The sequence below is a fragment of the Temnothorax nylanderi genome, unplaced genomic scaffold, assembly GCF_030848795.1.
Source record: "Temnothorax nylanderi isolate EJ_2023f unplaced genomic scaffold, tnyl_v1.0 TNYL_tig0013_pilon, whole genome shotgun sequence".
Classification (NCBI taxonomy): domain Eukaryota; kingdom Metazoa; phylum Arthropoda; class Insecta; order Hymenoptera; family Formicidae; genus Temnothorax; species Temnothorax nylanderi.
In genome coordinates this window covers 1,950,586-1,976,383 of record NW_027249075.1, presented here as the reverse complement: position 1 = coordinate 1,976,383, position 25,798 = coordinate 1,950,586, and the positions used below count along the sequence as shown (strand labels likewise).

At 38.8% G+C, this 25,798-nt stretch overlaps 4 protein-coding genes and 1 long non-coding RNA gene across 10 annotated transcripts in view; 4 read left to right on the top strand and 1 right to left on the bottom strand.

Moving 5' to 3' along the window:
• The first annotated feature begins 1 nt into the window (after window position 1).
• LOC139768041 (transmembrane protein 231-like) lies at window positions 2-3,463 on the top strand. 3 transcript variants are annotated; one of them, XM_071697875.1, is made up of 7 exons: window positions 49-532; window positions 874-1,495; window positions 1,916-2,185; window positions 2,272-2,435; window positions 2,676-2,798; window positions 2,860-3,067; window positions 3,144-3,463. In XM_071697875.1, exons 3-7 carry the CDS (start codon window positions 1,948-1,950, stop codon window positions 3,404-3,406), a joined length of 996 nt encoding a protein of 331 aa, XP_071553976.1. In that variant the 5' UTR covers window positions 49-532; window positions 874-1,495; window positions 1,916-1,947; the 3' UTR covers window positions 3,407-3,463. The 3 variants fall into 3 exon arrangements, with proteins under 3 accessions (XP_071553974.1, XP_071553975.1, XP_071553976.1); XM_071697874.1 differs by lacking the exons at window positions 2,272-2,435; window positions 2,676-2,798; window positions 2,860-3,067; window positions 3,144-3,463 and having other exon boundaries at window positions 4-532; window positions 1,916-2,182; XM_071697873.1 differs by lacking the exons at window positions 1,916-2,185; window positions 2,272-2,435; window positions 2,676-2,798; window positions 2,860-3,067; window positions 3,144-3,463 and having other exon boundaries at window positions 2-532; window positions 874-1,674.
• A 352-nt stretch (window positions 3,464-3,815) lies between these two features.
• LOC139768042 (ubiquitin-conjugating enzyme E2Q-like protein 1) lies at window positions 3,816-7,653 on the top strand. 2 transcript variants are annotated; one of them, XM_071697877.1, is made up of 4 exons: window positions 3,816-3,972; window positions 4,863-5,140; window positions 5,307-5,720; window positions 5,957-7,653. In XM_071697877.1, exons 2-4 carry the CDS (start codon window positions 4,904-4,906, stop codon window positions 6,083-6,085), a joined length of 780 nt encoding a protein of 259 aa, XP_071553978.1. In that variant the 5' UTR covers window positions 3,816-3,972; window positions 4,863-4,903; the 3' UTR covers window positions 6,086-7,653. The 2 variants fall into 2 exon arrangements, with proteins under 2 accessions (XP_071553978.1, XP_071553977.1); XM_071697876.1 differs by having other exon boundaries at window positions 3,818-4,044.
• Window positions 7,228-20,067, bottom strand: Mnd (L-type amino acid transporter minidiscs). Of its 3 annotated transcripts, none has more exons than XM_071697868.1 (9): window positions 19,772-20,067; window positions 17,076-18,462; window positions 13,305-13,523; window positions 12,545-12,815; window positions 12,043-12,166; window positions 11,348-11,548; window positions 9,578-9,727; window positions 9,295-9,472; window positions 7,228-9,146 (listed from the first exon to the last, which is right to left on the bottom strand). In XM_071697868.1, the coding sequence occupies exons 2-9, from the start codon at window positions 17,341-17,343 to the stop codon at window positions 9,085-9,087; spliced, it is 1,473 nt and encodes a 490-aa protein (XP_071553969.1). In that variant the 5' UTR covers window positions 17,344-18,462; window positions 19,772-20,067; the 3' UTR covers window positions 7,228-9,084. The 3 variants fall into 3 exon arrangements, with proteins under 3 accessions (XP_071553969.1, XP_071553972.1, XP_071553970.1); XM_071697871.1 differs by lacking the exon at window positions 19,772-20,067 and adding an exon at window positions 19,457-19,677; XM_071697869.1 differs by lacking the exon at window positions 19,772-20,067 and having other exon boundaries at window positions 17,076-18,669.
• Window positions 9,413-11,170, top strand: LOC139768043 (uncharacterized). Its single transcript, XR_011717270.1, has 2 exons — window positions 9,413-9,525; window positions 10,184-11,170. It is a non-coding gene; the product is annotated as an uncharacterized lncRNA (long non-coding RNA).
• A 2,780-nt stretch (window positions 20,068-22,847) lies between the features above and the next one.
• Rab3gap1 (RAB3 GTPase activating protein subunit 1) overlaps window positions 22,848-25,798 on the top strand; it is a 31,287-nt gene continuing 28,336 nt past the window's right edge. Inside the window, exons 1-6 of the mRNA XM_071697845.1 lie at window positions 22,848-23,327; window positions 23,720-24,002; window positions 24,079-24,215; window positions 24,322-24,535; window positions 24,743-25,148; window positions 25,586-25,797. Of these exons, the coding sequence (XP_071553946.1) occupies window positions 23,132-23,327; window positions 23,720-24,002; window positions 24,079-24,215; window positions 24,322-24,535; window positions 24,743-25,148; window positions 25,586-25,797 (1,448 nt within the window). The 5' untranslated portion in view covers window positions 22,848-23,131. The remainder of the gene's footprint in view (window positions 23,328-23,719; window positions 24,003-24,078; window positions 24,216-24,321; window positions 24,536-24,742; window positions 25,149-25,585; window position 25,798) is intronic.

Below are 25,798 nucleotides of genomic sequence, written 5' to 3'. Positions count from 1 at the left end.
TGTGCGCCATTTCACTTTAAGTGCGGAAAGTGTAAAACGGTGCAGCTACGGAGACCGTGGGACTAGCCGAAATGTCACGATGGCCGTCGCGAAAGCGCGCGCGCGCGCGCGGGCGCGCGCCTGCCTGCCTGCCGCACGCCGCACGTGTTTCAAAGGATTTGAAAATGTCTGACGATTCCGCGGACTCCACCGTCGGCGACGACGACGAGGAGGAAGAGAACCGGAGGGCTCGCGGTGGCAGAACGGACGGAAGAATGGCGAGGTTGAAGGCGCTGTTCTGCTGCCTCGGACGCGGACGCGAACCACGCGCGGACGGGACCGTCGGGTACGATCCCGATGAATGCGACTATGTCGTCGAGAAGCTCGTCGTGAGACGCGTGCCGCTCGCGCTCTTCGCGATACCGGCCGATCTCGCGGATAACGCTACGCGAGGAGCCGGAGGAGCGTCGACGAGACTCGGGACGGACAGAAGATCCGCGACGAACAAGACCTTGCGCTTCGCGGACAAGCGCCGAGACTCGATCGACAGAAGGCAAGTCCATCCGCGAGATAAGTTGATTTGTGTGATCCAATTTATTAAAATAAGATTGGAAATGGTTTGGATTATTAAATTATGCAAATATGAGTCCTAATTAGATAGGTAGATATTTATTTTGTGTCTTTCGGCTTTGAAAGGGTTTAGAACTCCAATAGTACAATATAACATATTATTTATCGATAATATATACAAGAGTTTAACAAAAGAAAGAAAGAAAGAAAGAAGATATAAATATCTAAATATCTGTCTATATGAGTTCTAATTAACATTTAATTTTGATGATTAAAAATAAATATTAAATAATTGACCTATTTGAGTTTTAAAATTGTTTTTAGACTGGATTGTCGAGCGAAGTCTTCAGACTGGCGAGACGGGATTCCGAGTAAATTCAACGATCTGCGTCCAGACTTGAGGGAATCTGAACGTCCGCTCGAGGATCCTCTGAATTTTTCACGAAATAGACAGTTGTTTGCGGAGGATATCTCTGAAGTGACGTCCAGTACGAGAACCGATGTTACCTCCTGGACAACGTCCTCTGCAACTGTTCAGGACGATATTCCAACTCGGGACGATTCTACTCATCGTGGATCTTTTAATCCTCTCTTTGGAAGCGAAAGAGAGCCGCGCGCGGAGAGAGACGAGGCAGCGCGAGACGCGTCCTCCAGGAAAGAGCGAGATAAATTTGTCCCTGGACGAAACCGGAAGTACATAGTGTCGCCGTTTCGAGTACGAAGAGGTTCCCTCGATCTTGCGAAACCCGCCGCGAAGGGTGTCGTCGGAGATCTCGGGGTGGATGGCAAATCGTTGTCGTACATTGAAGAATCTCTCGAGGATAAGTCTACAGAGCCAACGGGGGATGCGAAAGATCGCGATTTGGAATCGAATACAGCGGTCAGGTGGCGAATCACCGTCAGACGTCAGCGTGCAAACGCGACTCTCGAGCATGATGTTTCCAAGGTGCGACTCGAACTTGCAGAAACGATATACGTGAATACTTTTGCGCCGAAAATTATTATATTAATTCATTTTCTTCTGAAGGAAAAATATTTATTAACTTGTTTATTATTTAATAATTAATAAATTTATTTATTATTTAATTTAAATTATTAAATTATTAAATTACTAATATTCATTAAGATTTATTTACTTATTACTGTCTTTCTAATATCCAATATATAATCCCAAATACTTTCATAATTCCCTAACTTTGTAAATTTCGTAAATCGTCAGATCTGCATTTAAGATTCTAGTTTCATTACAAGAATGTAACTGGGAAACTCATATTATTTTCAAAGTAACAACGATCAATACTTTAAAATGCAAACAATTTAAAAACAAAGAGATACTTTTACAACAAAATGCTTTTTTTCCCCCAAGCCATATCCTTCTCTGGAAGGAAAAACACATAGATGAGAACGTATCCCCACGTGCAACGACAGCTGCGTCCACCTGCGTCTATACGCTTTCGCACCTGTGGACGTTGCTGCGGCGACGAACGTGGCATCACAATGGCAGCGATCGAGATATTCTCAAGTTCCGTCACTTACAAGTACAAAAGTAGAATACATTCTTGCGCCTCGATTGTTGTCTTCCTGTTCATCGTGTTATCCTTGATCACGCCGCTTTTTATAATTTACAATGCGGGAGGTAAGAATCGACTCGCCTTTCGTATCACGGACTTCAGATACGCGCAGTAATTTACGATAATTTATACTTCATATTTTAAATTTCAGGTATTTGGATAAAAAATCGAATGCACGCGGAAATGCCTGATGTGCATTTTATATACAAATACCTGTTACTCGCGGAAGTCGACTCTTTTAAGGAGCCCATTGTATGTTCCACTTTTAGGACGTACAAGGAAAACGATATCGAAGATCACTGCCCAATAATCAAGGTTGTTTATTAGAATATATTAACGGTGCTAAAAATATAGAAGTTGACTTTTCGCGAACCATTTATGTCACGTATTTTATTCGGCCTTTAGTTACGTCTCTTATATTTAATGCTAAATACAAGCCTTTGATTCCGACTTTTCTTCTGTTTCTAATGCAAAGATTGTATGCAATATTATATAATTTTTACTTATTAAAGCAGCATTGGTTACTTATTTCTACACTTATACTTTTGTATTCAGGTACGGGAGACCGATTTAAACAAAGATGGGCAAAAGGATTCGCTAAGATTTGAAGCTCATTTTTATACGGATAAACCAGTGAAATCTCTACGACTCTTGCTATTCTTCAATTTCCAATTAAAGGTACATTCGCGTCGTTCATGCATAAGCTTGCTTCCTGTTTAACAGATTTTTTTTTTAATAGCATCTCATCCAAGCGACGATAGAATCTATCGGCGTGTTTGATCGGATGTTAACCCAGGAGGCTCAAGAGATACGATTTTTCGGCGATCTGGAGCTACGACAGAAAGGACTTTTGCGCAGCGAGGGTCTCTACGAAACGTACAACCACAGCCTAGAGCTGGCTGATTATTCTCTACCCGAATTGCTGTTGCACAATTATAACCGGAAGTGTATGTGTACCCATATTTTCCGGTGAACGATTGTCACACGTGAAGGGATTATTGACGGCGTATTTTTTTCTTGTAGTTTCTGCCAGAATCACGAACGAGCGGGTAACGTGGAGAACCGGCTTCTCTAGCGACGAAGCGGTGGTCGTCATTGGCGAGTTGTTCTACGCGGAGAATTTTATTTACTATCAGCCGAGCGTGTGGGAGGAATTGAAATGGGCGTGGATGCAATATCTGTCGTGTCTACTCGTGTTCGCATATGTGGCTAAGCATATCCTGGTGTTTCTATTCACCAATAGATACCTGAACACGTATATTGTAAGACCGTGGGCGAGTACATAAAAATAAACGGAGAATAAATCTATCCGGTAAATAAAACCTACATCTTGCGCGCACAAACGATCATAGATTTTCTTTTTATTTTTCGCGCTACGTGGATTGTTCCGTTCCTATTATGGTCAATTGTAATAATATAATATTCTTCGACGCATTTGCAGATATTCTTTTGGTAAAAATTCGGAGTACAGTAATCGTTTATTGAAAGCAATTGGATGTCGAAGTTTTAACGTAAACGACTGTATTGTAAACAGTCAGAAAATATTTATAAACATCCTTAACTTCTGATAAAATTTATCAGAAGTCGGCCTTTATCGGTGGAAAAAAGTAGCGTTTGCCGGTTGCGCGCAATTCGCGCTATCGGCTATCAGCCACGCTATCGGTCATGCAAATTGGATCGATAAAAGGGAGCCGACTATATGCCGTTCACGACGGTAGCGCCGGTATCGTCGTTGACGTCGGCGTCTATCCCTTCGCTCGTTCTCGTGGCTGATGTCGATTGGTGGTTCGACGAGGGTGGAGACTGCGCCATGTTCGGCGTTCGCATCTTCACCGTTCTCGCGTGTACCTACGTAAGTAGTACACAATAGCCGCACGCTGACAATCTGTCAGCCGTAAGCACTACAGGACCGATGATAGAATGGGTGAGTCAGATGTTAGATTACAAGTCAGTGAATCGGCAGTATTCGGCTCGTTCCGAGCAGCTAAACATTCCGTAAGAGAGGCTGCTCCGACACTCCACACTCTCGTGCGACTTTAAAACATTCTGACATCGTCGATGGATTTTCTTATGAAAACAAATAATTTGATAACTTAAGAGTGACTGACTGACAGGAGTTGACACGACGGATAGGAATTTCCCAATCAATTGCTGAGAGATCAGCTAGGACATTGTAAAGTTCTACGAAAGATCGAAGATATCTTATAAATGTTTTCACAAAAATACTTTTCTACTTCGAAAAATTAAAATCCAGTGAGATAAATTGTTATCGAAAGTTTGTAAGGTATCTTTAAGATATAAGAAATTTAGGCAAAAATATCACTTTCTGAAAATGTGTTGTTATGGTTGTTATGTATGATTCGATTGACGATGTTTACAGCAGTTTGTACGCATTTGATTTGACAGGAAAATTAATCGGAATAAGGCCTAGAGTTGATATAATTAATGAATCGAGGGAATCACTTTATGATACGTATGATACATGTATTGTACATACATTAATAAATTTCATTTTTCCATGAAAGTAAATATTTTTTTATTTACGTTGATTTCTCCTATTATAACCCAAATAATTCACACTTTATTAAAAATCTTTCCTACAAATGCGTTTTTCTTTCCTTTGCAATATTTCTTTAATTCTTTTTCTTAGCCGAGAGTATTAATAAACTAAACCATTATAATCTTATGCGTGATATGGTTTTGGAAATGTCTCTCACACAAATAAAAATGTTTTGAACGCAGAGTCGCGAGACCCAGTAAAGTAGCGACACGGTACTTTCACCATGTCCACGAAATCCAAGGAGAAAGTGGTGGCCGCCATCCGGAAGCTCTTCCGATCTTCCGATAAGATAGCCGAACCGGAGGTAGCCAGCAGCTCGACTAATTCGCCATCGAGGAGACTTCTAAATCGCCATCACCGTCCAGATGCCGTCATTCCAGTGGACGGGCCGATACTGGAAAATCCGGATTCCACTCATGCCGATCGTAGTTGTTTCTTCAAGGCAAAGAAATCCGCAAAGGTGCATGGAGTTCTCGATTAGTTCAGTTAAAAAAAAAAAACAAATTACAAGATCTAATCATTGTTTTTCTTTAATGGACAAGCACGATAAAATAGCTTCTTTATCTATAGTTTTGTAGTTATACTTGGGATATCCTGAGAATTTTAAACCAGCTTTACTCGTGCAGGACAACAACGAGTGCAAAGCCGCCTGCGACAAGGACATTGGTTTGCGTCGGCTAATGAAGGAGTTTAACAGGATCCAAAGAGCACAGCGTGGCGACTCTGCCTTCACCGTGGAACTCGTAAATGACAATGTTTTCGAGTGGTTTGTCCGATTGCACAAGATCGATCCGGACAGCAAGCTGGCGGCCGATATGCGCGAACTGAAGATACCTCACATATTGTTGCACGTGATTTTTCCAAAGGAGTTTCCGTTTGCGCCGCCCTTTATGAGAGTAATCTCGCCGAGGATCGATCAGGGCTTCGTGATGCATGGCGGTGCTATCTGCATGGAGCTTCTCACACCGAGAGGATGGTGCTGCGCGTATAGCGTCGAGTCGATGATTATGCAGTTTGCGGCCAGTGTTGTAAAGGGACAGGTAAGCATTGTGTGTTTTGATCTGCACCAAATAACTAATTCCTTCAATCGCACAATATTAGACACGGAGAATGTTAGTCCAGTATAGAATAATCTTTCAATTAATTTAAAAAAATTCACTTTTATCTTATTGTTTGCGATTAAAGAAAATAAAGATTAAATTAGGAAAAAAATTAGTTACTAACCGTATTTATATTTACCAATTTCTCAGATTTATGTGAGTTTTGATTTCGGCAGGCACAAGTGGCGAGGGTACCAAAGCCGAACAAGGAATACAATCGGCAATTGGCCGAAGAGACATTCAAAAACCTGGTGAGGACGCATGAAAAGTACGGCTGGGTGACGCCGCCGCTCGCTGAAGGCTGACCGCAAAATATTTCATCGTAGAAAGCTGGAAGAGATCTGCTTGAGAAGAGGCGTTTGAAACGACGTGGTTTTTTTCCGATTTTTTCGGAAGCGCCGGCAATGATTTCTTTGTTGCGTTAGGAAAACCAAAGTGTAATTTTGTTGCCCAATTGCAGCAAGAAGAATGCACAAGCAGATGTAGCCAAGAAGAGCACCGAGCTTATCAGGTAAATAAAAGCGCGCGGGGAAGTTTTTTTTAGTCATTTTTTAATTTTTGTAATAAAAATACGTAGGAATCTATAAAAAAGAGAATTTCAAGATCTTTATACAAACTTTCCATTTTTCATTTAATAACCTGTCCTCTTTGCAGTGCAAAGAGAAACGAGTACCGGCTACAAAAGTATTAATTTTGATCATATTTATGCCAAAGACGTTTTTAAAAACCTCCTGCAAAAGGACATTTCTTAAAGATCTCGAAGTTTTCTTATAAGTTCTTACACAAGTTCTATATAATTATGCCAAATTAGTTATTAAGATAAATATGGAATCGTTGCAATGTTATCCTTATTCGCGTTTTTCGGTAAAAGTTTGCAAGATTTACCCGTTGAATATCGGAAGCTCATAACAAAGTAATCTATTTCATTAACTTCACTAAATGAATGAAGAAAACAAATTGCTCAATAATGTGTACTGAACTGTTGCTGTTAAATAATTAAAGAACTGATGGAATATGTAAATACGAACAACGAAAATATGACTAAATAGTATGGCTTGTTTTTTCGCTTTGTAAAGTTTTAGTTTATATCAATATCTTGAAAGAAAAGATATTTGCGTCCAAATTCTTCCGCGGAAACGGAAGTCATGATTATGAGCTTCTACGATAGTTTATTTTTTTCAAGACTCAAAAATCTACTATCATGTATAAACGATTTTCTATATGTTTCTCGACCGATTATTCGTAGAAGTGTTTGTACAGTCGTTATGTTGGACATATACTTGTATGTGCCAAATAAATACAAGTTCGAAATATTAACGTCTATTTGCAAAACTTTGCAAAACTTCAGATTAACATTTTATCGCGAAGGTTCGCGCGACTGTAGACCCTACAGCTCATCATGAATGAACGTATCACGAAGCGTATCTAGATTAATAAGAGACCCAAATAATTATTCAAATGGTTGACTTTAATATGGCGCCGAGAAGTAATATCTGTACAAGATTTTCAAAAGTAAAGATGAGAGATAAAGATTAAATATAAATAGAATATTTACAAATACGTGAGAAACCGTATTATTAGTCTTATTTCGGCGCATATTAACAGTACTTTTGGCCTATTTGCCGTAGTAAAGTTAGTTTAATAATGCGGCAGGCATATATATATATATATATATATATATATATATATATAGTCTTTTTTCCACCACACATCACATTCTACGTTTAGGTATTTAGGAATGAAAATGTACAGCACGAAAGAGTGCTCTTTCCTATCTCCGTTAACAGCTTATAAACTAATTGCAAGTTATACTTAAAAGCGATTTACAATGCCGTTTTATCAAATCTGTTGGAATAAAGTTGCTATTCAAAGATTTGTTATTTGTCTCTATAAGTTCCTTTAAGGTGTACATACGTATCTGTTCTTATTCACAATTTGCCATTAGTACAACTTAATTATTGCGCGTTTTGTACAAAATACCCTATTCTGTTTCACAAAATGTGTAAATCTGCTTGCTCGTGTGTAAGGCACATGATCAATCATTCTCGAATGCAATTCTACAATGACCTCCTACTTGAGCAGTTATCTGATTAGAATACAAATATCGTTTAATGATACTTGACGCATTCACAGTCCATACTCGAAAGCGTGAATGTCATTCGCACATTTCGAGAGATAATAAGGTTCTCCAGACAGTTATATAAACATTCCGTTCTTCTTTTTTTAAACGCTTTATAAACGCTTTTTAAATGTTTTTTCCATTCATGATATTTAATTTTCGGGATCAATGAACTGTAAACGTGTGAATGATTAATCAATATCGTACAAATAATTAATTCATTTAAAATAGAAGATCTACATACATTCCTTAGGTAATTGAAAGTAAGAAAAGATCTACTTCCTTAGGATCTCTTTTTTTTCGTTGGGAAAGGAAATTTTTGAACTAACTAATTCATCAATGATTATCAAAATCACATAACATTGTACATACAATTAATAATCAAAGCAGAATTCTTTATGTATCCCTTGTAAACTTTTAATCGGGACTATATTTACGTGCAATGTATACAAACTTTACATTATTCCATTAGGTATATATACAATTCGGGAATCGAAATCAGTATAGTCACTGAATTCAGATTTGAATGATTAGATACGTGATAACAGTCCTCATAAATGCGAATAAATAAAACGCTATAATTGACATAAAAGTCTTAAAAAATTGGTCTCGAAATTATATCGATTCGTTATTTAATTGCTAGATTATGCCTTCATAAATATTGCTCTATTATTTTATATTATGCCTGTGTAATCCAACATGAAAATGTGGCATATATGTGTGTATACGGATTACGTAATCAAAAAATATTTATCCTAAATTTATCTTTGAAACATACATTTCGAATACGCCGGGCAGTGTCAAAAATTGGCACTCGAATATAATTTACACGCTAATAAACTATAGCAATGGCGCGTACAGGCACTTGTTAAACAATAAATAATCACGAATATATATGTATAAAAATTATTTCCGCAAATATACATATATATATATATATATAGAATAGAATATAAAAATTACGAACGACGATAGTACTCGCTCGCTGTAGTATCGCTCGCTCACGCATTATCGTTAATACTTGTGCAATCATGCGGCCGTCCAATAGACGATAATGGTCGGCGTTTTATCTATTCACAACTTTCCACCTACCTAAGAAAAAGTACGATGCGTGCGAAATGCATTCTTAAATTCGGGTGTCAAATTATGGATTTTTTCGTAATAATTACCGCGACTTTCGCGCACTCACTCCGTCTTGTCTTCTTGCACGCACATGAATAGTTTCGCGCACGCCATATTCAAATTATCTGCACAAAAAATGTAATGACATATAAACATATAGTATATAAATAGTACATAATATATATAATAACAGTACGTTTCATAAACGCGAATGACTATGTGCAGCAGGTTTTAAGAAGCTTCCAAAGCTCGCGTATAATCAATATAACTTACGGGATCCATTGATGAGCCAGGCGGGCTTCGATTTCCAATCGATGAAGATACAGTACACGGGAATGCCAGACAGGATTATGATTATGCCTACGCCTACTTCCCACGGCGAGACGTAGCACGGGAGGGTGACCAAGAATGCGCAGATTATGAAGAAGATGATTGGCAAAATTATAGAAACCTGAAGGATAAAATATGCGAAATATGAGACTTCACTTGCAATCAAATAATAAGGTAGAAGACGCTTAGATAATTTCGATAAATTAAATGGCAAAATCGCGCATACCTTTATCGGACGATGGAGATCGGGCTTTTTGTAACGTAGCCACAACAGACCAGACACGGAGAGTGTGGTAAATAGAGCCTCAACGAAGCTGACATAATTTATTAGTACGTAGACATCCTCTATGATGAGGAGTACCAGGGTGATAATGCACTAGAAACGGAAATTATAGTTTAACGCTCGGAATTGGAGTCCGACTACAAGAATAGAAAAATTGCTCCGCGTGCGTATCGGCGCTTTTAGAACTCATCGCGACAATTAAAACGCTTTAACACGCGATTCTAAATAATTTTGCGACAAAATCTAAAATTAATATTCCATTTAAAAGAAAAAAGAAAATCGAATCTTTTTTTTAATTAAGTGAAGTAGATTTTGAAAAGTGGAATCTACGTGGAGATCTTACAGATTATCTGAATCTCTTATATCTCAAAAGCTGTTGCTAAAATATTAAAAAGATGACCAACATCTCAGAATTAATTATAATCTCTTAATTAATTAAATTTCATATAATATATCTTTACTAGAAATTGAATAGTTTGCGTAACTCGTGACGGCATGACATGACTTTGAACAGAGTTAACGCGGTTGATCCTTTTGATTCGTTCACAGAAACGAATGGAGATCGCGAGCAGACTTCCGCTACCGATCGTCAAAGAGACACGGGGCCAGAGAGCGACGTGAAAGGATCAATTTACCGCGCTTAATTAACGAACCGCAAATCCAGATGTCAAGCTGCATAGTAGCATGCCGCTCTGCGTGTGTCGCTCTGATCCGGCTGGATTCGTTTATTTCATTAAGACACCAGCTTTAATGTAATTTCGCGGGGCCCAATTTATATACGTCAATTAATTCTATTCCCGACAATTGGATGGGCCGAATTATCGCACGCGAAGCGCAGATTACTTTGACGTCGAGTTTAGTAAGGCGTGCAAAATGTACCGATCGCCTTCTTTGAATATTTGCTTTAGAGGAATTTTCTTTGAGGCAAAATGTCTAAGCTGTTAGCTGCAAAACGTATGATCTTTTCTTTTAATATTCTTATTAAAGAGTCCTAACGTCCGAAGAGATGGATAATGCAGCCGAAAATTGTATAAGCATAATTTTTTGTAATATGGTTGAAATATTCGGATTTGATATCATTGTGTATAAATGTACAAATGTATCAATTCGAATTCGAGCAAACAAATCTCACGATAAATCCAATAACGTTGCAACTCAATCTTGCCAATTAATGAAGTGCCTATCATTTATCTACGTGAATCATTGTCACATCCCATTTCCGTTATCGCCAGACAAATGTATACAGTACAAACATACAGTACAAACATACACGATCTTCTACATGATGATAACACACTAAAGAAATAATTCATAAGAAATTATCAGTGATGATCAGAATGATATGCAAAACAAATACGTTTATTACTGAAATGTCATGACCTTCGAGGTGAGCGACTTGTAATTAATCGCCGTAAAATTAAACAGGTGTTCGCGACATTTATTTACTTTACTCAAGTTCTGTTTGCGAGAAAATTATTGATTAAGAGATATTATGTGAAATGTCTTAAAAATAAAAAAAATAGACGTTTCATCTTTTACTGACCTAATATTCTAATCAAGCGCTCTAAGAAAATTGGACAGTAGAGATTAAATAATTTTATTGTATAGAATTAATTAATCTATATAATTAATTCTGTAAAATAAATTCTATAAAGTAAATTCCTTTTTATTAACCTTTTTCTTTTTGCAATTTCACGAAAATGTGATACTTACGAGGAAAATGAGGGATGGCATCGGCGTCAAGTTGCGGACATTAATGAGGGCAATGGCAGTAGGGAGGTGTCCGTTTCGGGCGCCGACGAAGAACAACCTGGCCGATGCGAAGATCGCGCCGTTCAATGCTCCGAAAGTCGAGCATGCCACGAAGAACGGCATGATCCACGACATAACGCCCAACAGCTTGTCGCCAAAGGTCTAGAAAGGAAATTCCGATTAATACTAGGCTATCGAAAGTGGGACAGCATCTTGATCATAGAGGACTACGAGACTGCATCATTTTTTTTCTGTATCAGATAGATTGTATCGGATCGATTTCACTTCTCGCGATACCGTATAATTTATTGATTTTTACTACGTTTCTTGCTTCGATGAAAACCAGTAACGCACGTGCAAGAAACCATGCTCGGCGCACTCGCCTCTATTTATTGCTCAATATATAATGTTGCTATGATCAACTTAACACAAGGAAATTGCGTAAACTGAAGTTGTTATAATTTTGTTTTCTAAAATTTCTAAAATTTACTTTTCAAGATTTGTGTTATCTTTATACATTAGAGAATCTATATTACTCTCTTTTGACGATAAAATATTCTGCGAGTGCGAGCGCAATCACTTGGCAGCGAACCAATCGTGGATCGATACCTCACGTGTCTACAATCGTTATTAACAACGTGGAAAAGCGTACTTACAACAGCGACGGCATTCGACGCGAGTATTTCATCCTGCGTGAGTACGACGAAGTAAGCGACGTTCGCGAAAACATAAATCACTGTCACCAGCGGCAATGATATACAAATCGCCCTTGGAAGATTCCTGCGAAAGTGATTAAAAACAACGATCATAATTATGAAAGTTTCCACAAGTCTCTGTTTAAAATTTTACGGTATCGTCTTCGTAGATATCAACACGCTTCGATAAAATAAAAATATTTATTTCTAATAAAATATAAGACAAAGTTCTACAAATAAATAATAAATAAATTTTAATTATATCAAAATGTTATTAAAATATCATTAATTTTATATAAATTAATAATAACGCAACGTATTATTTTCTACCGAAAATAAGAAAATGCTCGATACGATCTGACCGGTATTACCCTGTTCTCTTGCTGCAAATTAAAAGAATCGCGATAGAGACGCGGCAAAGTGGTCAGGGAGAGATTAATTCCAACACATTCACGAAAATTACTTGTAGGGTTCTTGGAGTTCCTCCGTTACAAAGTTGAGGTAATTCCACCCCGAGTAGGAGAACAGTCCGGAATAAACTGCCAAAGCGATGTAACCGGGCTGGGTGTTGGTGCCAGCCATCGGATACTGAAAGTTCTCCGTATGGCCCATGCAGAGCCACCAGAAACCGGCGACCATGATAATTATCAGAGCAAAGATCTTGGTGCCGGTGAAGATGTCCTGCACTCTGGTTGCCCATTTGACATTGTAGCAGTTGATGGCGGTCAATAGACCTGCGAACGCGAACAACGGTGAAATTGCCATATACTGTTATTCGCTGCATTCGCACGCCGCGACCGCGTGTATGAAAACAATCTGATGAGAGTATGAATAACGTTTCTCCGGGCTATATTTAAAAGTCGCATACATTTGCATCGTGTTTTCGCGCGAATCTTTCTTGCGATCGTTATTTAAATTTAAATTTCATTGCACACGTGCGTCACGATACTTTTGGCCAGTTCAACAAACATTTATACATCGCGCAATTGTCTACAGCCATTGATGCGAAATCGTCTGCACTTTCTGAGAGAGATATCAATTAGTTGAATAAAAAGAAAAGCTGACAGAAATTTAGTGCAATCAATATTATATTAAAAGACATCATTAACTGAAAGCTTCTCATAAAAGTTATCCGAAGGCTACTTTATTAGATCACATCATATATTTCTATATATATTTTACTATAGACTATAAATAAAATAAAACATATGTATTCATCTTACATGTGATCACGGCAGCAAGTAGTCGCACCGCTGCATATGGCGGCTCGCATCCGGGCCATACGGGCTGCAATATGTATTGTGCGAACGTGAGTGCCGTGATCGCGTTCCCCGTTGGTACCAGGATGAACAACGCCACCCAGAGGTAAAGGAATGCTGGCAAAGGTCCGAAGGCGTCGCTGATGTACGCGTAATCGCCACCGGATTTGGGGATCATCGTACCTGCATGGATGCAAAAAGATCTCATCTATTCTTTTTATTAATTTAGCCGACTTAATCCTATTAGAAATAAAAGAAAATTATAGAGAATTTGATAAAATCTGATAGAAATCATTTCAGCCGACAAATTATATCTCGCTTAAAGAGTAATCCAGATTAAAAAAGAGATTAAAACTGAGTGGGATTAAAGCAGATAATTAAGATGTGCACGAAAGAAAGATATAGGAAAAAATAAAAAATAAAATAAAAATAAATTGACAAAGAAATAAGTTGCTAAAAATAAACTGATAAAATAAATTAACATAAAAATAAATTTAAAAAAATAAATTAACATAAAAAGAAGGCTAAAACCTAAGGAAAAAGATAATGCAATCATATGCTTTACGTTATTATGTCTTGTATGATTATCCATACATTACGTGTACTAGCTTATATAAAATTTCATTAATCAACTCGGATGAACGGAGAGATATCCAATTCGATCGATTTTTATTTCCAAAGCCGCGGAAAGATCTCGACATGTCAGAGATCACTCGGACAGAAAATATTACCGCTATTATCCGTCATCGATAGTCGGTCATGCAATAACGCGCGTAACATTGTTTAATTATCATCAGGTCAGGGATCAAGTCGGGTACGTGTGCTCAGCTGCGTTATTGTATTCGTCGATTTCCAACACGCAATCTGCACGCGAATCGACTTTGCTCCCTCACAAATCATCCCTGCAATGATATACAATGCGCCTTATCGTATGCCCGTTCCATTCCGCAGTTTTGCGATATCTCTCTCGCTTATCATCGTCGGATCCGCCCAAATTTTGCGGTCCATCTGGTTTTTTCATTTTTTCTTATATTTTTTACACTTTTCTCTTTTTTCTTTTCTCTCTTAACTTGTACGTTGCTTGATCAAGAATCGGTTTAGTCTTGACTTTTATGGAATTTATTATAGTTGCGAATGTTCTGGCTAATGCACTATGTCAGCTTCAATATTCTTTTTCAATTTTGAGAGCACCGTGAGAACGTCTGTAATTGCACAAGCATGCAGTGAGCGATATCTAGCTCTGATATCGGAGATAAAATATCAGCACTAAAAATAGGCTGTGTCGAAAACAGAGTATTAATAGTGCAAACTAAGCATTTTTCTTATAGACATTCGTTATGTTGTCGATGATTAAGTACGTCGTTATTTGATCAATTTGTCTTTTGCAACGCGACAGTTCGGTCTCATAACCGGCCTTTGATATCAGGACTATTGTTACGCATCATTGTATCGCTGTTAACGTAAGATCGCGGATTTAAGTTCAGCCGCGAAAAATACTAATACGTGGATGACCCGCTGGTCGAGAGCTATGAATTAATATTTATATTATCAAGAATATAACAGTAAATATAACATGTATCATTACAGGAAACAAAACGGTGAATGCGTCATAATATATGACCAAACTTTCTCTCTCTCTCTCTCTCTCTCTCTCTCTCTCTCTCTCTCTCTCTCTCTCTCTCTCTCTCTCTCTCTCTCTCTCTCTCTCTCTCTCTCTCTCTCTCTCTCAATAACTATTTTTAAACTTACAATTAGTACATAAGAAATCTACGATATTTTTTTATCAGTAGATAAAAATAGTACAAGATAACGAAATTGCAACATTTGCGGCAAACTCGTTACAAAATTAAACGTCGATCTTGATAAATTTTATCTTCCTTTACTTTTAATTTAGAACAGGAATCAAACTCTGCGCTGGACGGTATGTCTATGGGCTTAGATTAAGAATTATCGATAAAATAATTAAACAAAATATATGTCATGTTTTTCATGTTGATTTTTATTTAGAGGTTCTTCATTGTCGCGAGAATATTTCGGCAAAGTACAAAAATTATTAATTTATATTCAGTTTTTAATATGATTTATATAATTATTAGGTAAATATATCTCGTCATTTGAAAACAATTAGAACTTTTTCTCTCTTCTTATATTTATTGTAAAATTTCAGGCTATTATAACTTCGCAAAACGAAATGTTTGTAGTTAAAAAATGTTCAGTTATATCTTATCAAAGACCATTATCCACTCAATTTTTCCTCTCTTATTCGAAAACAGGTCATGTGAAATTTTTATTTAGAAATTTATTGTCGCGAGAATATTTCGACAAAGTACAAAAATTATTAATTATATCGATAAATTATATTAATTTCTTAATAGAATTTATAATTATTGGGTAAATACATCTCGCTATTTGAAAATGATTAGAACTTTTTCTCACTTTTTATATTTATCGTAAAATTTCAGGTCATAATTTCGCAAAACTAAATTTTTGTGGTTTAAGAATGAATTTAGTTATATCTTACCAAAGACGATTATTTATTCCATTTTTCCTCTCTTATTAAAAAACAGCTCATGTGAAATACGTATTCGCGGTCTTTTCTTAAGTCATTGTCGGCAAAATTTTAGTCATAGAGATGTCGCACGAGAATGTAAATATCAGCATACATAGTTGTGCACAGCAATATCACGTGCGCATTGCATACAAAACAAATAGTATCGTTGACTAGTACTACGTTTACACGAGCGTTACTTCTGTAGTAACTTACGATAATTCACTCGTTTAAACGGAGTAAATTATCGTAAGTTACTACAAAATTCCGTTTACGCGAAGGAATTATCGTAAGTTACTACAGAAGTAACGCTCGCGTAAACGCAGTATAGGAACAACGAAATCATATATCAAACAAATAGAATATAAGGTAAATAAAAGAGTACGTATTTGCCTCTTGAGAACAAGTACAACTATCTCGAATCTTAAACATGGATCGAGATCGGAAAAAGATTCCAATTTATAAATATAGAAAAGTAAAGAATTTTTTAATATATTGATTTTTTAGGCAACTTTAGACAGTTTTTATGTGAAAAATTGTCGTTGTTTATTCACATTACATACTGTACTTTTCATGTAAAACTGATTTGAGAGAAAATTGTTACTCTACCTCGTACTTATTTAAAACCACTTTATTTTTTCCCATGTACGTGAAAAAGATACATGTATCAAAAGATATACATAAAACGACATATGTATATGATAATACATAAATTTACGATGTAGCGGAGCGGTATATTTCTAAAAAAAGCCATTAAATTTTTATAATTACTATTTTCCAAATTTACATTCTAGCATTAATGACATATTAACGACATCATTATTTTTAAAAACGTTCACAGTTATTTTGTTGTAACAGCAAAACATGTGTGTATATGTTGTATATAAATTGTTGTATACATATTGCTAAATTGCTATATCACATATATTTTTTTTCTTTGCAATAGTGTGAGATGTTAAAGGTATAATATATTTTTCTCTCTTGGGGTATAGGGTATTGATACCTTACACATTTATTTTCGCGGGAAGAGATGTCTCTCTCTTTCAGAATACAATCTTATACGTCAGACAATGGGAGCATCGAACCGGTTCTTCCCCCTTTTGCCGAGCGCGTCCGATTTGAATGGAGGAGCTTATGAAGAAAAGCAGCCGTCCCAAAAAGTTTCATCATTTCGAAATTCCGCTTACCTAGCTCGGCGTAACACAGAGCCCCGATGAGGGACAGGATCCCGGAGAAGATCCAAACGATGAGCGCCTGGCCGACGCTGCCGCTGTTCCTGAGCACGCCTTTGGGCGACACGAAGATACCGGCGCCGACGATGATGCCGACGATGATCGCCACGCCGTTCCACAGACCCAGCTCCTTCTTTAGCTTGACGCCCTCGCTGTCGCTCTTGGTTTTCGCGGCGTCCGGCCGCAGGACCGGCTTCTCCGCCGGCGCTACCTTGTCCGGCATCTTCCGCGCGTCGCGGGACTTTAGAGCCCTTTTTAAAAAATCGAAGCAAGCGCGCGCGCGCGAGCGCGCGTACTCGAACGTCACGCACGTTTCCACGCGACGACTCGGTGTACTCTGGCGACGGCGGCGTGCCGCGTGGGCATTACCGCGAATGCGTGGCGACGCGACGCGGTGGCCAGCAAGGCGGATAAAAAGCGGAAATTGTGGGAGATAAGTGGAAGATAAGAGGGCGGAAGAAAAACTGAGAAAGAGAGAAAGAGAGATAAAACGCGCGCGCGCGCGCGCGCTCGCTCACGCCGCGTATCAACCACGTGGCAAGGAGCGTCTCGCGCGACGGATGTGCGCGACTTGCGTGCCGGGCCGCGATTGCCGAACTGCCGTTCGCGATTTCGCTTCGCGGCTTCGGGCTTCGCGCTCGCCACGGCTACGCTCACCACCGTCGTCTCCTACCCTTTGACAACGACGTGATTCGCCGATCGAACTGACGCGACGCTAGCGGCGCCCGCGCGCGAACCCGCGCGCCCATTGGCGCGGACACGCGCGCTCCGAAATTTTCGTCGGAGCGCGACCGGCATACGGGCCTCCGAAATTCGAGACAGCGGGCCTTCTTTCTCTCCCCCGCGTCCCCCTGAAAGTACGATGAAAAATCAAGACCACGCGCGATGGAAATAAATAAAGATCCACTGGCGAATTTTTTTGCTACGTCGACATTTCACGGTCCTCTTCCGCCTTTCGCTAAAAGAACGATTAACAATCTCGAAGTAATGTCGAAAAACTGATGATCGCACTGAAATTCGGCGTTTCCTGACGCGAACGTGGTTTCTCGTCGTATTCACACCGCGGTTTTGTGCTGTCGCTTTAAGAAATGTATACGTTCAGCGTAATGTTCACTTAGGTAAAAACGACACAAACCACGTGTACAAGCACTGTTCCGCAGTTTCTCCATAATAAACGTTCGACATTCAAGATGCTATATACAACGCGAGCAACTTTTTTCTTGCAATTTCATCAGCGAGTGCCCACCGTTCCTGCGCCACTGTCCCTCACCTCAGGTTGTATATGTCTTACGGGTGTCCCGATCCGTGTTGCATCATGAACCGCCAAACGGGACTCGCACACCTGTGAAAAAGATAATGTATCTTTCCGATGTGTATTTACGATGTGAAAGAAGGCGACATTTATCATTTCACATAAAACAGGTGATAATTTACATTTTACATAAGAGGGGCGATAATTAACATCTCACATAAAAAAACAGGCAATATTTCATATTTTAAAAACAGGTAATAAGGGAGCGATGAAAATTTTGACAGAAAGAGGATGTCGCATCAGCCGGCAGCCTCTCAAGCTCGATGACATATCGATAAAATGCATTAGTATAATGGGTATAATATTTGCTCTTTGTAACTAAACGTTTTACACTTTTCATCCTCCCTCCTTCCCTCTCCAACGTTTAATTACATCCCATGTGCAAAAAGAATGACATAGTGCAGCTATAAACATAAACAACAGACCTATTGATGACTGCGTTCGTGTCACTCGCGGCAATTCACGCGGTACTTCTCATCGAGTGAAGAGCCAGGAGAGTCGACGATTTCATAATGTTAATTGATAGACTTATTATCATACGAACATAATAGGATAATAAGTCCATTATATATTAGGCTTATTAATAAGTCTAATATACATTTATTAATCATTAATAAGTCACATAAGTTACATAGATTAATAATTAATAATTATAAGTTAACAATTAATATTATTAATCATACTATAATATGTAATACAAGTCTAATAACGTCTTAAGAGGTCTTAAAGATGTTTTTAAAACGTTTTGTAGACATACGTGCTATCTGGGTATTAGACTTATTATCTTTGCGACAATGTTTATCGTTTGCGACAATGTTTATCGTTCGCGAAAATGTTTATCGTTCGCGAAAATGTTACATACACGATAGAAATTCGAAAAAAATTCAAGCTGCGAGACTACGAAAAATTTGGCTCGATTTCTCCTCGATAGAAAAGTGTCAAAGTGCCGATTAAAAATTTAACAATAACAACGCGGTCTTGGCGTTTTTTTTCCCGATGAATAAGTATTTTATATCGTACATACATTCTTCCAACTAATTTCTCCACAAATCGAGAATCCTGCAGTTTACAGACCCCGAAATGACCGGTATTGCATTACTGCAGAGTCTGCAGAGTATGGTGGATTCGCGGCGGTCAAATTTTCGTCACGTTTCATCGTTCAATCTATTGTATTTTGCAAAATTAAGCTGATACCTCGTGTGTCGTACAACAAATTTTTAAGTATGTTAATTAGCCGCAGGATAGAGAAATTCTCGAGTTTCTAGAAATCCTCTATCTTATAGGCAATTAGTACGCCTGACGAAGCTTGTCGTACGACACATGAAATATCAGCCCTTACACTGCAAATAGCGCAACGCTGTACTTTTTCGTCGTGAACGTTCACCCACGAGAATTCTCTGCCGCCCTTGCGACCCCGCACAATGATCGAATCGCGTATCGATCAGTGTGCCGATCGCGCGGCGATCCCGCGGGCGCGAGTCACGTGAGGACCGGGGCGTCTCGGCGCGCAGCGTCTCGCGGCAATCTTCACGCCGTTCGCGAGTCGTCGCGACACGTGCCGCCGCGTACGAAGGATCATTGTTTCCCCGTGAGAAAGCGGGATCGGGGTGATGTGCGCGCGCGCGCGCACGCGAGATACCGGGAGGCTGGCGGTGTACTAAAGTACGCGCGTCTCCCGTCACCCGTGCGTCCGAGCGAGCCCTCTCGCTCGCCGGGAGCACGCATCACCCTCGGCATTGGCGCGACCGATACGAAACGCCGTGAATGTCGCCGCAAGCACCATGCGGGAGATCCTGCACACGAGCGGCTTTCGTTTTCCTCAAGAAAGCTTCCAATGCAAATTAACTTTATAATCTCGATTTGGCTTACTTTTCATCTTTCTATTTATTTCTAAGAATTAAAGAAAGATAAAAAGATAAACTGAGATTAATCTACATTGATATAAATGGATACAAAAAAACGCGAATAAAGAAAAAGAAACGGAAAAGAAATCGCGATACGAATTAAATTGTATATACGAGCGACGTTCGCGACAATTGTGTGTGCGTCAAGAAAAAAGATTACAGATGCAAATTTATTATTGAAATGTTATTTCTTTTTTTCTTTTTTCCGGACTATCGTGACGTTTCCACAATGCGTTCTATTATACATGTGATAATGTATTCCAACTACAATTATAGATACGCGCCGCTACAAAGCGTTCTACGCCAATGGCGCCGCACGTCCGTTTCGTCAGTGCTGCGCAACCTTCTCGTCATTATCATCGCATTATCATTTACGCGTAGCCTATTCGTATGCGTGATCGCTTATATTATACGTGCTACTTAAATACGTGAGCGAACCGCCGCGCCGTGACGATTGGGTTAATAATAGAGTTTCTAGTCGTGTTTCTATTGATATCAAATCTATTTTTTGTGAGATATATATTTCTAAAATGTGCGTGTAAAAATTTGGAAAATAACCCGGATTTAAATAAAATAGTATTAAATAAATTAATAGTAACATTAAACATTTTTGTAATTTTATTGTATATACATATATCTTCTTTTCTCTTGTTATGTAGAAAATATTTAGGATTGGATAACTTTATTTTTTAAACTAGACAATAATCTTTTTCGAAATGTTTACACTTTTCTTTCTATCCGTTTTAATCTTAGGGTGCTTTAAAAAAATGTTATCACTTATAGAAGTAACTTTTTTTAGAGAAACAGAAAACGGCAGATAAGATAACACAAGATATCACACAGTAACAAATGTAATATCAGTAATATGTCTTCAAAGACCCTTTCTCTCCACTTTCCTTCTCAATACATTCTTGGAATCTTCTCCAAGTGATCTCTAGAGTCCTGAGGCATTTCCATATGGCTCTATAAAGTAACTTCCATATAAGTGTTAACATTTTTCTGAAGTACCCTATATATGTACATACACATACTTTATTTAAATGACAATAAAAATGCAAATAGAAAAGACATTTATTATATTTGATATAAATTCATGCATCGCGCGTGAAAAAACCCAGACAGCACGCATGTCCAAAAGCGGGACATAAGACGTCTAAAAGACATTTTTTAGACATTTTTTAGACGTTTTACGAAAAAGATTGCTAAAAGACGTTTTATGTCCCGATATTGGACATGGTGCTGCCTGGGAAGTCTCTTATTATTTTCTCAAAATCGCTGTTTCAAATTCAAACGTGTGTTCAAGTTTAAACTGGAACTTGACTCGCGCCCAACTTCGCAATACAACTTGTTCGCAAATAATATTTCGTTCCCGCAGTCGACGTATACGCAGTTCCTACAGAAATTCTATGACTTCCTTTGTTCTCATATCGCCAGCTGAATTCTGAAAGGACGGGGGAATAGACACGTGTACGTTTATTCAGTCGGTGGGACGCGCGGTGAGGGCGAGCGCGGAGACTCTCTTTTTCCTATCTTTAGGAAAGCCGGAGCGCCCGCGCCGCCCCGTGAATCTGCCGATTCGCTCCCCGGAGAATCCGCCATTTGAGCGTCACTGCGCGGCAGGCTTCCGCAACGCGCGCGTGTGTTTCTCTCCCCTTTTCAATCCTCGCCGCGGGTCCCCGCGGCCATATAAAAATAAATTTTGACGCCAGCGCGCGAGATGCACGACCGACGATCGGCGAAAGCGGCGGCTTGATTAAGAGTCGTTCCGATCCCTCTTTTAGTTGGCGAGGCGAAACGGCGCGGCGGGACAACACGATGGAGGAGGAAGGGGGGCTCTTCCCCGACGATGATAGGCGACAGGTATATCGAAATCTCGAGCGCCACAAATCGACACGGGGATTCCGCCGTTGCTACGCGATAATAATGACGAAGTACGACACGGCTTCTCCTCCCCGTTGACAAGGGCAGAAGTATTGTGTAATCGATAATTACTCGCGCAAACGCGCGATTCGTGATTGCACACGTCGACACACTCGAGAAGCGATAAGACAAATTGGCCGTCAACTCCTTGATTGAACATATAGATAATTTCGTATAATTGCGTTCCGTGTCGTTATCATCGGTCACCCTCACTTTCGTGATTTTCCCGTAAGAAAAGGATTGCGTTGTATCAAAAGTGACTTATATTGTTCGGGAATAAAATATCATATCTTTTCAACATTATTGCAAACTAATAAATGAGAGACTATTGCTTTATATTGAATTTTCTGACAAATGTAGACTTTCTTATGTTAAATTGTATATTTATTATTTGTAAGTGTTATCATTAATCCTGTATATCTTATTTGTATATATTTTCCGTTTTCTATTTTCCATTTTCTATCATTTTCAAATCTCTTCTATTCAAAAGTGCCTGGCCGCCGCAAGACGTCGCCACGTCCTGGAGACAGACTCGAACGTCATCTGCGAGGCAAACCACCAAACGCGAAAGCGATCAGCTGATGTGGTCGTCGCCAGTCGCCAGTCGCCAGTAGAAACAAGTAGAAACGTCAAAGGCGCACGACTACGAAACTCGCGGGACTTTATGCCCGATAGAAAGAGAATTGAGAGATTACCGAGTGGTATTCTGACATAAAATTGGAATTTATACTGCATAAAGAAAGGGTAAAGAGCATTGTGGTCCGATAAGGGCGGATATCCACAGAGAAAGGAGGAAGCGAAGGAAGGCTCGCGTGATTAACAGATGTAAACATTCAAAACATCGCCACCTCGGATTGGAAGTCGCGCCGTCGAAAATGAATCACGTGGAGATCGAGGACTTTTATCATCACGACTTCACCACCGTCTCCGAATGGGAAGTGTTCATCGCGCGACTCGAGGAGATCATGCACGAATGGAGGCTGCCGCATACGAAGGTCGCGAGCCCCCTCAAACCGGGGGATTTCGTCAACTGTCAGTGGCACGAGGCCTCGGAGAAGCTGAACTTCGCAGGTTCGTGTGTGTCACGGTTTGACAAATATATCATAGGAAACGTTATGGACAGCCGAATGTCAAAAGCCTGTGTGCAATAAGTAAAAGATTTTTGATAAGGGAGCATCAAATACACCCTTGTTATACGAATCTTGAATCGCAATTATGTGATTAAAGAACCGCATGTTGTACTTATACGTATAACGTTTTATACGAAAGATTCTGCATAGATTATTGAATACTAGTGGTACATAGATTTATAACATCTATCGATTCAATATCATATACTCTGTGAAATTAATTTTTATCTGTTACATTGTATAATATATCTTTTAAATGTTATTTTTATTCTTAATTTTTTGATTGCTTTGTTAATAACTTAATTTATTATTTATGAATTATTTATCATTCAGATGTAGAATTTCTGCTGAAACACTACAAGCTAGAAAAGGAAGAAGAAGAAGAAGATGCGGCAAAGGAGGAAAGTGAAGAAGAATGGATACAGTGTCAAAAGGACGCTTTGGATGTATCCAATGATTTTGTAAAGCTCAATGATAATTGCCTGGAAATAGCTCGTTATTATGGAGTTAGAGAATTCCTTGTTTTAATACCAGCTCGAAAAGGGAGTTTGACAGATGAAACTCGAATCAAGATTGTACTCAGTTCGTTAACAATTGCGACTAACAACGCAAATTGGTAGGTAGCCGATTCGTGATACGATTGAATTATATTTTTGCAAGAGAGTCTTTGTAATTATTTTTATGCATTTTAGTTACGTACCGGCATTGGTGCAGGTACAAGAACCTTGGCAGAAAATGTATCTCGGCTGCTGTGCTGGTAAAGGAACGTGTGCGAATCTCGATATGGTACACTTAAAGAAAGTTCCACCACATTGCCGATACCTCACTGGTATGCATCGTCTATGTTTTTATTTAATCTATCTTTAAATAATATTTTTCTCTAATTGCAATTTTCGTAGAAAAACAAATATTTTACAGAAAAATATCATTTACAGGTTTACTTGCTCTTTTCAAGCAGAAAATTGGGGAGGGCTGCGGAGTAAAGATCGACTCCGTAATGGTGTCTGTTAGATTTTCTTATCTATTAAAAGACTGGACTAATAGCACGTGGACGCAAGAACCTCCGGATTTCGATTTTATGCAGGGAGAAACGTTAGGCGTGGCCGAATTGGGTAAACTTCCCTTTGGAGCGACTTTCGATCCCGTCGGGTACTTAGATTGAATATGTTATCGTCAGGAGTATAGAAAAAGCATTTTTCTTGACCTCAAAAAGGCTTGCTATAAGTTGATTAATTTTTTTGTTATAAAATATCCATTATAAAGTTACTTCTAAAATCAACAACTCTATGCCTCCTGATTATTATAAAAAGTTCTAACAATCTATGTGTGGTATACATTATTTTAAAATACTTTCAGGGAACTTCACCTATTTGTTACGTGGCCGCAAATGCCAGACAATGTGGTAGTGGATAGCGAAGGTTACTCGGATCTCGAGCCGCAACTCGCTCCTGAATGGTCTGTGCAAGTGAAAATGGTAGCCCTGCCGGCTTGTCTACTCAGCGAATATATGACAGACTTTCTGTATCTATGCAATAATCAGAAGACCATGGTGGAACTACTAGGTGAGAGCGCGTCTTACATTCACGATGACGAACAGATGCTGAGTTCGGCATTCAATGTGCTCACCGAGTCCAGAATACCCACGATTTCAACCGTTGTGGGCAGATCGAGCGTGAAAAAGAAGAACATCGAAGGTCCAATCTCGGAAGAGATATTGCTACCTATACTTTACTTCCTTTTTCCGGATGCAGATGAAAGCTCGGTACGCTTAAGTTTCATTACAATCTCAATACTTTGTTTTATATAAACGGATTATGATTAGTTTTTATGATTATATTCTATTATAAAAGGGACAAGCATATTTAAACCAAACTTCACAATAGTGAAAAAATATTTTGATAGAACTATCATAAATATATAACATATAAAATAATAGTTAAGTTCTTAATTTGTTTAATTTACTAATTATTATGTTTATAATAATTTGTATTATTATGAAATATATTAGTAATTATAAATTATTATAAAAATAATAATTTAGTAAATACAATATAAAAGGTTATCGTTTAATAATTATGTCCCTTTTTCGCATGTATCCCGAATGTTTTTAAAATAATTAAAATTGGTAATTTAGTTTCTTTTGTGAAAGATCCATTCGAATATGTAGACATAATAATCGTTGATTCAAAATCCTTGCAGAAGTTCCCCTACAACGATATCACTGCGGGTGTGGAAGATGACCAGTGGAAGGGCGTGAAAACTTGCGCGATGGACAGCTTGGTGTGGCGTCTATCAATCGTCGCGGCGCACTGCACGCACAATCTTGGCGGAGCAACCGCTTTGGCCCAGCTCTGGCATGAGTTCGTGCAGGAGATCAGATTTCGCTGGGAGAGGAGTATCCTGATACCTGGG

Excerpts from the sequence above, each read along its gene's own strand:
- LOC139768041 (XM_071697873.1), top strand. The coding sequence starts at position 72 with ATGTCACGATGGCCGTCGCGAAAGCGCGCGCGCGCGCGCGGGCGCGCG. Across the intron at positions 533-873 it reads CGAGACTCGATCGACAGAAG|ACTGGATTGTCGAGCGAAGT; the intron begins GCAAGTCCATCC and ends AATTGTTTTTAG.
- LOC139768042 (XM_071697877.1), top strand. The coding sequence starts at position 4,904 with ATGTCCACGAAATCCAAGGAGAAAGTGGTGGCCGCCATCCGGAAGCTC. Across the intron at positions 5,141-5,306 it reads AGGCAAAGAAATCCGCAAAG|GACAACAACGAGTGCAAAGC; the intron begins GTGCATGGAGTT and ends TTACTCGTGCAG. Across the intron at positions 5,721-5,956 it reads CCAGTGTTGTAAAGGGACAG|GCACAAGTGGCGAGGGTACC; the intron begins GTAAGCATTGTG and ends TGATTTCGGCAG.
- Mnd (XM_071697868.1), bottom strand. The coding sequence starts at position 17,343 with ATGCCGGACAAGGTAGCGCCGGCGGAGAAGCCGGTCCTGCGGCCGGAC. Across the intron at positions 11,549-12,042 it reads CGTCGAATGCCGTCGCTGTT|ACCTTTGGCGACAAGCTGTT; the intron begins GTAAGTACGCTT and ends TTTCCTTTCTAG. Across the intron at positions 9,147-9,294 it reads CTGGCTCATCAATGGATCCC|ATAATTTGAATATGGCGTGC; the intron begins GTAAGTTATATT and ends TTTTTTGTGCAG.